The sequence below is a fragment of the Pangasianodon hypophthalmus genome, chromosome 1 (genome assembly GCF_027358585.1).
Source record: "Pangasianodon hypophthalmus isolate fPanHyp1 chromosome 1, fPanHyp1.pri, whole genome shotgun sequence".
In the NCBI taxonomy this organism is placed as follows: domain Eukaryota; kingdom Metazoa; phylum Chordata; class Actinopteri; order Siluriformes; family Pangasiidae; genus Pangasianodon; species Pangasianodon hypophthalmus.
Window position 1 is genome coordinate 18038963 of NC_069710.1, and position 12573 is coordinate 18051535.

Sequence of the window (12573 nt, forward strand, 5' to 3'; positions counted from 1 at the left end):
GTTGTGCGTAAAATTATCTAGTAAACGAATGTGGTGGAAAAAATATTCCTGCAATGGCAACAGTAATGTTAAGCTACTTAGCATGTTACTTTGAAATGGTTCGTGAAGAAAAACCAGACCAACATGGTTCGCTGTTGGCATTAGGAGCCAAAGGGAACTGTAAATGAAATGGAGGACGTTGGGGGTAGAGGATGTTGTTGAGTGTTCCTCTTTTTTCCAATATCTTTATAATTGTTTTCTCATGCTTTTTACTTGGGTCAAGCACTGACACACAGGACTGAAACCAGGTCCATATTTTTTCACCCATGTTTGCTTTTGGATTTGTTTGTGTAGTGTGTTCTGGAGAAGATGCAAAATTTGTAAGAATTAGTGATAATCTGGTGGTTAAAATCCATCAATGGTGAGTTTGTAGTTTTGCATCATTCTGTTTTTTTTTTCTGGGCATCTCCAAGGATTTATACAGATTCTAAGGCTTCAAAAAAGCTAGTGGACTTTTAGAGTTAGGCTGGGAGTTCATATATCACACATATGCTTATCCAGACAGCTCTTGAACAAAGACAGAGGGACCATATTCTTCTTCTCAGATTTCAGCTTAAATCATCTCCTCCTCATCCAGTCCAAACCATATTTTATACTATGGCAGGTTAACAAAGCCAAGCAGATGTAGATGATGATGTAGATACTGTTTGAAACAAAAAAAAGCTACACTGTATGGCCAAAAGTCTATGGACACCAGACCATCACACACATATGTGGGTCTTCCCCAAAATGTTGCCACCAAGATGGAGGCACACAATTGTCTCTGTATGCTATAGCATTACAATTTCCCTTCACTGGAACTAAGAGGTCTGAACCTGTTTCAGCATGACAATGCCCCTGTGCACAAAGCAATGTCCATGAAGATAAGTAGGAACTGAAACCAGCAATGTTACAGGATAGGCAGAGTGCTAAGGAGATATCACGTGAATAGAGATTCATTCAGACTAAAGACAAGCTGTCTTAGTCTTAGATACCTTTCCCTATGATAAAGCTGGATTTACATGTTGATATCTCAGGTGTTAAGGTGGTACTTTTAGGTGTAAACTCTGAATATATTTATTGCTATTGATTTATTACTTTAGTTCAACCTAATTTAACATGTTATTTTGTGGTACCTGTGTTGCATGACTGGCTGATGTATATTATTAAGACCAGAAGGAAGAGTAAGAAAGAATCAGTATTCACACGATATAACTACAAAGAATGACCTTAAAATTAAATCATCAATGTGATAGATCAGTGATGAAGTAGCAGCCCAGCTGCAGCTTGTTCAAAAGTGCTTCAGGTGTTTTCCTTGAGAAATGTAGCGGAAGAACAAAATGCACTTCACTCCAATTTGATCCCTCACATTTTCCCTCTCTGTCATTTAGATGTCACAAAGTTCAACCAGACTCTAGATTTAATGCCAGCGCCTACAGACATGCACTTAAAGTCAGAGGGGGTCCGCAGTAACGAAACCAGTCTACTATTACTCTAAAAATGAATAAAAGCCAAAAAAGTTTAACACTGAAAAGAAACACACAGGGTCATTCAGAAACCACTGAAACATCATGAAATCCTAGTGGGGAAAAAAAACCCAATTACCTGCAAGACCAGGAAAGAAAATAAAGTGGTTTAACATGTTGAATAAAATTAATTTATTAACAGTTCATAAACTCAATTTTTTACATTCTCCAAAAAGTAAAATTATCCTTCCATGAACGTAAAGTAAATTGAGCAATTTGTCTCAAGGACAATAATACAGTAGTAACAAATTTAAAAAGAGAAAAAAATAAGGCAGTAATAGAGATCAGTTTTATTAAACTCAACTGTTCTTTTAGACACTTACAGAAAACGACAAATTTACTTTACACATAAACATATTTTATACATTTACCTTCCTCATCAGATCAATGTTTTAATTTAACCATGCATCATAATATACAGCATAACTACAAAATAAATTAGTCTAACTCATCTGCATACAGAAATTGCGGTTATCTATAAAGCAGAACTGTGACACACACACTATATATTATACACACACACACACACACACACACACACACACATACATACATACACACACACACACACAGATATTTGTGAAAAACAATCAGAAATATTTTAAGGAAAAATAGGAAAAATTAAAACAAACAAACACAAAAACTTACAATAACCTGGTTGCATAAGTGTGCACACTCTTTTGTAATTGAATATCAGGAGAGGGGTATAAAAGAAGTTCCAAAACATTAGCTGTACCATGGAACACTGTGAAGGCCATCAACAACTAGTGGAGCACCACAGTGAAATTACAAAGTACAGGACATCTCTCCAAAATTTACAGAAGGACAAGACAAAATCTTACCAGGGAGGCTGCCACGTGACCTACTGCAACATTAAAGAAGCTGCAGGAATATCCGACAAGTACTGATTACTCTCTGCATGGGACAACAATCTCTTGTGTTCTTCCCATTTCTGGGCTTTAGGGTAGGGAGGCTAGAAAGAAGCCCTTTCCTCACAAAAAAAAAAAAAAACAAAAAAAACTTCCAACCCCAAACCATGTGGTAAAATGTGTTATGGTTTGATGAGACCAATTCCAAAAGGTAAAATATTTCCATAATTCCAAAAGATATGTTTGACACAAAGAAAGCACATCACCAAAAGAACACCATACCCATGTTGAAGCATGGTGGTGGCAGCATCGTGCTTTAGGGCTGCTTTTCTTCATCCAGAACTGGGGCTTTTATCAAAGTGGAAGGAATCATGAATAGCTAAAAATACCAGCCGATTTTACTGCAAAACGTTCAGGCGTCTGCTAGTAAGCTGATGATGAAAAGGATTCTAACCTTTCAGCACGACAGTGCCATTGCAAAGGAATTGCGTAACCAAAAGAAGATCAATGTTTCTGAATGGCCGAGCCAGAGCCCAGACCTGAACCCATATAAAAATCTGTGGGGTGACCTGAAGTGAACTGTGCACAGGAGATGCCCTTAAAATTTGATGTTTTTGCAAGAATGAGTGGAAAAATAAATTGTAAGCTTTTTTATTTTTATTTGTCCCCCCATAAAAATTTTTGTTTTGAATGATTGTTTTCATTTTATTTGTATACTTTGCGGTTGCACATTAAAGGTGAGAAAAGATTTGACATGATTTATCTTAGTGTCTATCTTTCACTTCACAAAAACCTGCCATTTTAACAGGAGTGTGTAGACTTTTTATATGGGTCAGCATGGGTACTCTGACCAGTCTGCGGCTACGCAGCAAGCCGTGATGCACTGTGTGTTCTGACACCTTTCTGTCATAGCCAGCATTAACTTTTTCAGCAATTTATGCTACAGTAGCTCTACTGTGGGATCGGACCAGACAGGCTAGCCTTTGCTCCCCAACCGCATCAATGAGCCTTGGGCGCCCATGAACGTGTCACCAGTTCACCAGTTGTCCTTCCCTGGACCACTTTTGGTAGGTAGTAACCACTGCTTACCAGGAATAGACCTGCCATTTTGGAGACGCTCTGACCCAGTCATCTAGCCATCACAATTTGGTCCTCAGTCGCTCAGATCCTTAAGCTTGCCCATTTTTCCTGCTTCCAATACATCATCTTCGAGAACCGACTGTTCACTTACTGCCTAATATATCCCACACCTTGACAGGTGCCATTGTAACGAGATAATCAATGTTGTTCACATCACCTGTCAGTGGTTTTAATGTTGGCTGATCGGTATACATGCATGTATGCATGTATGTATGTATGTATGTATATATGTATGTGTTTGTGTGTGTCCACATAGTGTGCATATTTAACTAGGAAACATTAAAATAGACACTCTCACATAAGAGCTCCTACAGACAGGTAAACAGAATAGATTTAAGATTTATAGTTAAGTGTCAAATCACAACCATGCTCCTGAGACAGCTGTTGAAGTGCATGAGAGTTTTAAGGAGCAGCGTTCAGCACAGAAACTGTTTTGGAAATTCAGAGACAGCTTTTAAAAAGTGTCTGAGGTTTAAATCTTGTAGTCAGATATTTAACACAGTAATAACCATTTAAAGTCTTAGTTCAAAGTTGTAGTATATTACATGAAATGTAAGATTGAGTTATGAGGACAAATGATTGATAGTGTAGTGAATTGGATGTTTTTGTACATGTTCAGTGGAGTTCCTTAACACTGTAGAGGAGCTCCATCTACTGGACATCAGGTGCATTACATAGACTGCAATTCTTTCAGGCAGTGTAGCTTACTAAAACTGCAAAGCTTATTCCATACCTCCTCTGGCAGTCATTCGTTGAGTTATACAGAGTTAATCTGAGTACTCAACAAAAAGACGCTTAACACTAATTGTTTCAGACACCTTTTAAAAGATTAACCCAGTGATAACAGACATTAATTCCAAGAATTATGTGGCGGACAGCCACAGTAATGACGTTATAATATGGTCTGTCAGTGTTGCCTTCAGATTCTATATTTCAACTGAAACTGTCACTCTGACATATAAAAGTACCCTGACTGAATGTTTGGCTCATGGCCATCAAATGCAGCAAACTGAAATGAGACTACTCCTCAAGTGCTCACATTTAGAGTACACATAACCGATATACTGAAACAATCAACACAAGCTCCCTTCCCAAATTCTCTTGCCTTTACAAGCGGACCACCCATCTGCCTGCATCACAAAACTAAAGTGCATTCAATATCATACTGCATATAAACCACACCTTCACCACAAGCCTGCACACCTACATGACAGCACATGAACACACAAAGTGCTTGTATTTGAACACCTGTGAGAGTGTGTCAGCCCTTCCAATCCCAAGGTATACACAAATCACCATCCTGCATGACGGAGTAGAAGTGCGAGATGCAGAGATGCAGGCCCTGCATATAAGGAGACCGCTCCTCGATCAAACGCCTGCAGCACGGGATCATCTGACTGCTGGAGACACTGGGCTCTTTGGTCAGACTCCGCAGAGACAGACCCTGCACGCAAATGGACACCACATCCTCCTCCTCAGCCTCTAACCTGCAGGGCATACAGAGAGTGTACAGAGATGAGCACTGTTATGTTACTTTTTTCTGTTATCCTGTCTTGCAAAGAAACCTAGAATCGAGACATTTTGGAAAATAAGATTCTACCTGAAATCTACAAGCTGTTGGGAAAAATACTCTCTTTGATGTATTTCCAAACAAGATATTACAGTGATGATTATTTCCCTCTAATTTTGCTAGGAAAAACTGCAAGACAGGAATAAGCGTTAGATTTGCACTAACTTCTCCTTGCGCTGCAGACGTCTGCGGGCCTCCTGAGCGTTGCTCTGAAGGAAGTTCTGTAGGTGAACAGGGTCACACATGGTGGGGATGATGAATTGGCCCATCTCATGGAGACTAGGACTAGTACGGTCACTACAGTAGACACAAAATACAGAGTACAGTGATCAGTGCAGTGCAGTGAGTAGTTTAAGAGTTGAAGAGTGTCGAGGTTTCCCTGTTCCCAACACACCTAACACAGGTCACATGAACGTGGTCAGCTCTGTCCTCTTTTTCACTTTACCCATTTACGTTCAACTACGACATATTTTAGGAGAGTCATCTGAGTCTGTTATGCATTCTTGGTTGTCTACAACAATACACAAACTGTGTGTTCCAATGTTTCAACAACACATGAAATGAAAAATCATTTATATGCGTATGACCTGTGGGTGGTCTTTCATTATTTTTTGTCTATTTAACTGAGCTGTGCAACAAAGTAAACGATACACAAGTACACACAAGTGAATAAAGGAATGAGTAGGGGACATCTTACTTTTCTAGAGTCATGGTGAGACCCTGTAGGCTACGAGGGTGCAGGGCGAGTCTGTGAGGCAGGAGTCTCTTGTAGAAGGTGTTGAGGGTGCTATAGTGGTCCTCCAGAGGCAGCACCAGACTGACACGCTCCATATGGATCACCTGGATCCCTCCTAACAGGAAACTGATCCTATCCTTTAGCCACTCTGTCTGCTGCAACAGACTGCTGTAACTAGGCAACCTCTCAAAGAGCTGCACACACCAAGCAACATAGATTACAGAACACACGAACAAAGAGAAACTCAAGCCAAATAATAAGAACTATTTAGAAGAGGATTTCAGCACATTTAATGGAGATGAAACGCAGACATTACCTTTGTCCACTGATGATGCACATCCATTGTTCCCAGCATCACATGACCTGAGGCATTCATTCCTGATTGGTCAGTAAAGACTATTGTGTGCCCTGTGTGTTGAGAAAATGTCAATACAAGAGGCCATTTAGGCAGGCTGAATCATCTTGTCTGTCATCTGTTCATACAACAAAAACATAACCCATGTGTCACATATAATCCTTTTGTGCATACAGTACCTCTGAGATTAGGCATGGCCTCTGGGTACTGTGAAGAGAGGCGTCTCAAACTCTGCATCTGACAGCATTTGTGCGCAACTCCCCATTTGCGCTGCCACCTGCAAGAAGAAGGAAAATATGACATCCTTGCAACATAGCGGTATTTTCAAATAGATTCACTAAATACCCTATATGGTCAAAAGTATGTGGACACCTGAACATCACACCCATATGTGGGTCTTCCTCAAACTGTTGCCACAAATATGTAAACACAAAATTGTATAGAATGTCCTTTGTATGCTGTAGTATTACAACTTCCCTTCACTGGAACTAATGGGACATGCTTTGCCAAGGCTCATGTGGAAAAAAATCTTGTGGCCCGAGCCCTTACCTCAACCCCACTGAACACCTTTGGGATGAACTCGAACCCGGACTGCATGCCAGGCCTTTGCATTTGACATCAGAGTGGAGGTTGTTATAACAGCAAAGGGGGACCAATTCCATGTTAATGCCCGTGGTTTTGGAATGGGCACATATGGGTGTCAGGTGTCCACATACTTTCTGTAATATAGTGTAGGAATGCTGACATAGGCTCAGTCAGCACCTTTGTCCATGATCTAGCTTTTTGTTCTGAAGAACTGAATTGGCTTTGCATGCATGTATATCAAAACTGACCGGATATCAAGCAGGCCCAGTTTCTCAATGAGCTCTCTCTTCAGTCTCTTCAGCTCGGCTCGTCGTGGAACGCTGGCTTTCTGCTTCTTAGTGGCCTCTGGTTCATTGTTCCTCAGCCACAGACTGCAAAATCACAATGTTCAACCATAAAACTCAGTACTACTTTAACTCAAAAGTAACCAATCCAAAAATGCTCAAAGCAGTGTCATGGTTACAATAATGCTGAAAGGGACTTGTGACATACAATGAATAATATTTGAATAATATTTCACAACTATACTGTTCTAATTTTGCAAATAAACCTTTCTATTCCTACATAACATGAAAATGAAAACCTAGTGGAATGCAAGCCTACAACACTGCTTGAGACTTGGTACTCCAGCTTTGGTTTTAACTAGCTCCAACTACTGCATGACACACACCAAAGTTAATCCAGTTATAATTAAGGCATGACAACAGCTCAGTTTGAAGATAAGCACATTCTGTACTCTAAATACTATAACTTAAACATTGGATAAGTGTAGGTTCCTGTTCCAAAAACAAATTAGATGCAGGATTCTGTTATATAGAAGCACCGTTAAAGACAGTCATGTAGCATGTCCTAGTCTGACATATTTCTAATGTCCTATAAATGCAAGTTAAACATTTTATGCATTCTTCAACATCTGCATGTAACAGACAGCTTAAGAGAAGATTCCATGTGTTGTTGAACGTGTTACGGATCGGACTTTATAAAGACTATACGCTGGTTGGTTTATGTAGATTTAAGTTAACCTGAGTGTGACTTCCACTTTCTTTGCCTGCTCCAGCTCCTGTTCTGGGTCTCTGAAGCCTGTGAATGTGTAGTACGTCTTGTCCCATTTAATCGGGCGATAGAAAGGAATTCCATCTTGTGCTGAGTTTTGGGTTTGGGCACTGGCTGTGAGAAGTCCTTGCATGTGTTCCACTGACAAGCTACAGGACTTCAAAACATCCACCACTGCGCACAGGACATCCTTAGCCTGCAGAGTAAAAGTCACCAAACGGAAATCTGGGAAATGTAGGAAGACAAAGATTGTACAATGAGGCAAGGAGGAAGGCCACATGGCCTCATCTTAACTGTCCCCTGAACTCTTCAAAATATTAAGCAGTGAGCAAACCCCTGAAAGGACGAAACTTGAGTCATATGTGACATAAAAGACTGGTTTTAAACAGTTGTAAGAAGGAAACTGCATCATGACACTTGTGTGAACAATATGCTGTTCAAATTATATATATCATTATAATATATATGTGGAAAACTTGCTAAAGTCCAATTCTAATGCTTTTCTAAATTCATGTAATGGTGGGCAGACAGTAATGACAGTTCAGTTTTTCAAACCTCCTCCAATTGTTCAGGAGGAGACATGAAAATAGAATGTGACACTAAAACATAACGCTTTTCCACAACATTTCACACCCTAAATTTAGTTAGCCTCCTTGCCCACGTACCAAGCCAGGAGCTAGAAATAGTTGATTGGTCAAACGCAATGTCTCTGGCTAGAATGGCACATACATCTCCTGTAGTAATTTAGTGACTGTCTCCCACAATAACTTTCTCTTTTCAAATGCCCTTTGTCAATTTTAAAGGGAAATATCATGTGCTACCCACATAAAAATCCACTAAGCACAAGCCCGAATGACTTCCAATTCACTGCACAGGGTATAACACACATGTGCCATCGACAGTATGAAGAGCACTATTTGTCCTGTAGAACACTATTTGAGATTCAGCCACAGAAAAGAAGTGACTGCTTGTGTTTTTGTTGTCTGTATTGTTTGTCACTGTCTGCACTTAATCCTCTAAGACTAAAGAACTGGTGCATTTGGCTTTGTTTGGGTCGCTAGCCACTTGTAATGGAAAACAGAGCCTATGATACAGATAGCTCTTGATTCAGATTAGTAACCACACCGTGATGTACCACACAGTCTGGTGGAAGTCAGAGTGAGCAGGACTGTTTTTATGGCAATTAACTCAGGCTATTATTCAAAGCTCATCTCTATGCTAATGAGACATATTGATTAAGGAGAGTACCAACTTACCAGAATGCAGCATGTCACTGTTGCTCTCTGTTTTCCCCCTTATATCCCTGAGATAAAAAGTGAGTTTTGTAGGCTTGACAGACCTAAAGCCTGGCTTTTGAAGACTCTCTAAATAGCCATTTAATCTTTTGAGAGAGTTTTCATTCACTTCCTGCAAACCAGAAAACCAGAGAACAAAAGCAGGGCTTGAGGAGCTGAGGACAGAATTTACATCCAACATCCAACACGGACACCAAAGCTCTGTAAAGAGAAACATCAGGACATCATTTCTTACCCTCTCTCTTGGATGCTGGCCAAAGAAGTCAGGGTGGACCGCGAAGTAAAAGGGCCGGAGTGCATTAACAGCATCGGCTCCTGACAGAGCTCTTATTTGAAGTATCTGATTTGTGCTGCATCTGCTGCTGAGCCTGAGGTTGAAGAAGTAGCTGACATCATTTATGAGCAGTAAATCAGTCTTAAAATGAAATGTTAAAATACAATACACATTTAAAAGGCCGTGTCAGAGAAGTGATGCTTCTGGGTTTTTAGGTAAGTTATTGTGTTCCTAGCACAAGTATAGCCTACATATGTAATATGATCCTGTGACCTACCAGTGATGAAGCACAACTAGTCCTATAACAAGAGCAACAATAAAGGTCAATTTGTGATTTGTACAGAGAGCGTTTATCCCTTGTGAATCGATCATCAGATCATTACTACAGACGTCCTCTGGCAACAATATTTAACAGAAGTGTCCAGAAATCTTGTGCCGCAGAAAGAAAAACCACTGGGGGATATTTTTGTTATATATATGTGCAAAGAGACTTTTGTACAAAGATTTTGCAATAAAACATTTCATATTATTTTCACCACCAGGTTGTGTGTTTTTAATCCCATGATATCGTGATAACTGTCATATTTTTAGACTTGGTTTTGTTTGCTTGTATTTAAGTTGATTGCCATGCCAGCTTCAATGGCTATTTCATGGCAAATACAGATATTAATCAAACATTCAATAAAATTCAGCTTATAAAAAAAAAAATCAAACATATCTGTGCAACACGACGAATCTATAAAAGATTATTTACATTTACTTGTGATAAGAATGGTAAAAGTCTTCCTGGGTCCATCTTACACAACAAGTCTTTCAAAGTTTGTCCTGATAAAAGGTGTTGCCTCATAACCTATGATGTTATGTCTAATGACATAAAATAGAGCAGAAAAATAGGTTTTAGAATCAAGGGAGTGTTACAGTACTGACATTTTGGTTTTAGACTTGGTAATCACAGTGAAGCTGTGAAAGACCCCTGGGCTCTTATTAAGCTTAGAAACAGCAAAGTTTCAGCTTTTCTTCGAAGTATAAACCAACCTCATGCGCAGGAGTGAGCTCAGAGACATCATGCAAGCTTTCAGTGGAGTCTGCCTCTGAAACCATTCCTAAACAACAAAAACACAACACACCACAAATAAAAACCACTAGAATGCTGTGACAACTAAGCAATAAAAATCAACAGGTTACTTATTTCATGGAAAAGGTATAGCAATAAGACAGGCAGTAACAGTTACTCTCTCTAATGTTCCTACACCAGGTCCATTCAGTCATGTAGTGGGATAGAAACACAAGTCACATAAAAAAGCTTAGCAAAATAGCAAGAGTCTGAGACTGTGCAGAAAGTTCAAGTAAACATAAAACCAATATCGTTGCTTTTTTTTTTTTTTTTTTTTTTTTCAGTAACAAACAGGTCGCAGTGACAAATATCTCCACCTCAGCTGAGGACAAGGACAGTCCTCTCTCACTCAGCTGTCCAAGTAACTTACCTCACCTTAGCCGCTAGCTAACCAACTGCATAAACAAACAAGCTATCGAGGTAGCGACGGATATCGCCTGAATAATACGCTTTTCTCCACCAGCCACACACGCTACTTCATAAAGCCTGGACTTTATTTAAGTATACAAAATATATTACTTACCAGAACAGCGTGACATAGAATATGTGCTCAGCAAATCCGTGTTTCAGGTAGTTCATTGAAAACGACCTGCATGGAAACAGCCACACGTTTCCACACGGAGTGTTGTTTGTGTTGGTGTTCATATTGACCTCTAGTGGTGTAAACACGAAACACACCTCACTGAGCTTCCACATTTCTGTCATTTATTTTTATCCAAAGCCAATTACACGTGAGGCAGGATACAATTCAAGCATACAGCCTTTAAAGGAGCTGCCAGAGATGTCACAAGACTAGAAATTTATACCAAATGACCAGGAACTTTACATACTTTTCACTTTGTATTTCCCTCATGGTCACTTTACACTTGTACACTCTGTGATAGTCTGCGTTGTATACAACATTTATTTCTTTCCCCACTATGTGTATTGTATAATGTACTTTGTTTATTGTATTCAAGTGTACTTTTTGCAGACGGTAGCTCTGCCACCTCATAGCTCCATAGTCCTTGGTTTGATCCTGAGCTTGGGTTATTATCTGTGTAGAGTTTCGCATGTTTTCCCTGTGTCTGTGTGTGATCTCTCCAGGTTCTCCGGGTTCATCTCACCTCCCAAAAACATGCATGTAGGTGGATTGACCATGCTAAATTGCCCCAAGTTGTGAATGAGTGTGTAAATGTGTGTGCATGGTGCCCTGGGATTGACTGGAGTCCCATCCAGGGTGTATTTCAACCTTTTGCTCAGGGTTCCTGAGAAAGACTCCAGATGCACTGTGACCCTACCCAGGATAAAGCAGTTATGAGTTGATTTCCTGTTCCCAAACCTGGGACACGCTCAGGACCACTTCTATGGGTCCTGTGACACTACAGCTGCCTTATTAGTGCCATGTCCAACTTTTTAGTTTTTAGACATGAGGTGACAGTGGTGGTGCAAGATCCCACTAAGTGGTGGCATCATTTCATTATGTAAGGACTAAGCTGCATTTGCAATATTTTATTAGAACTTTGGTTCAAATGGTTTTATTGTATTCGTCTCGTAGCTACAAAATTGGTCTGATGGTTCTTAATACTCGAAGAATTAGTTGCAAATTATATATAACACTACAATGATTTCTCAGTGATTTGAAGTTAGAACTGAGATACATTACTGAGATGCCACTAGTATGACCACACCCGTGCACTTACACTCACTGAGCACTTTATAAGGAACACTGTACTAATACTGATTAGGGCCTTGATTTGCTCTCAAAACCACATTCCACAAGATGTTGGAAATATTCCTTTGAGATTCTGGTCCATGTTGACATGATTGCATCACGCAATTCCTGCAGATTTTTTAGGTGCACTTTCACGCTGCAAAGCTCCTGTTCTACCACATCCCAAAGGTGTTCAACTGGATTCAGATACAGTGACTGGGAAGACCACTGAAGAACACTGAAGACATTTTCATGTTCATGAAACCAGTTTGGAGATGACTTTTGCTTTGAGACTTGGTGCATTATCATGCTGGAAGCAGCTATTAAAAGATGGGTAAATGAGGC

The 12573-nt window shown here is 39.8% G+C and overlaps 1 protein-coding gene across 6 annotated transcripts; it reads right to left on the reverse strand.

Annotated features, from left to right (window-relative positions):
- Positions 1-1661: 1661 nt before the first annotated feature.
- tcaim (T cell activation inhibitor, mitochondrial) lies at positions 1662-11364 on the reverse strand. 6 transcript variants are annotated; one of them, XM_034305010.2, is made up of 12 exons: positions 11059-11364; positions 10457-10524; positions 10176-10285; positions 9383-9515; positions 9109-9259; positions 7822-8077; positions 7048-7170; positions 6394-6491; positions 6176-6267; positions 5821-6053; positions 5289-5420; positions 1662-5040 (listed from the first exon to the last, which is right to left on the reverse strand). In XM_034305010.2, coding segments are annotated over exons 3-12 (1446 nt in total). In that variant the 5' UTR covers positions 10178-10285; positions 10457-10524; positions 11059-11364; the 3' UTR covers positions 1662-4814. The 6 variants fall into 6 exon arrangements, with proteins under 6 accessions (XP_034160901.1, XP_026781776.1, XP_034160819.1 ...); XM_026925975.3 differs by lacking the exon at positions 10176-10285 and having other exon boundaries at positions 11059-11362; XM_034304928.2 differs by lacking the exons at positions 10176-10285; positions 11059-11364 and adding an exon at positions 10853-11020.
- Between the last annotated feature and the right edge of the window lie 1209 nt (positions 11365-12573).

What these genes read in the sequence shown, in the direction of transcription:
- tcaim (XM_053232006.1), bottom strand. Translation starts at nt 9,793, where the DNA reads ATGATCGATTCACAAGGGATAAACGCTCTCTGTACAAATCACAAATTG. An exon ending in GGCCATGCCTAATCTCAGAG is followed by an intron (nt 6,268 to 6,393) that starts GTACTGTATGCA and finishes CTCAACACACAG; the next exon opens with GGCACACAATAGTCTTTACT. An exon ending in TGCATCATCAGTGGACAAAG is followed by an intron (nt 6,054 to 6,175) that starts GTAATGTCTGCG and finishes TGGTGTGTGCAG; the next exon opens with CTCTTTGAGAGGTTGCCTAG.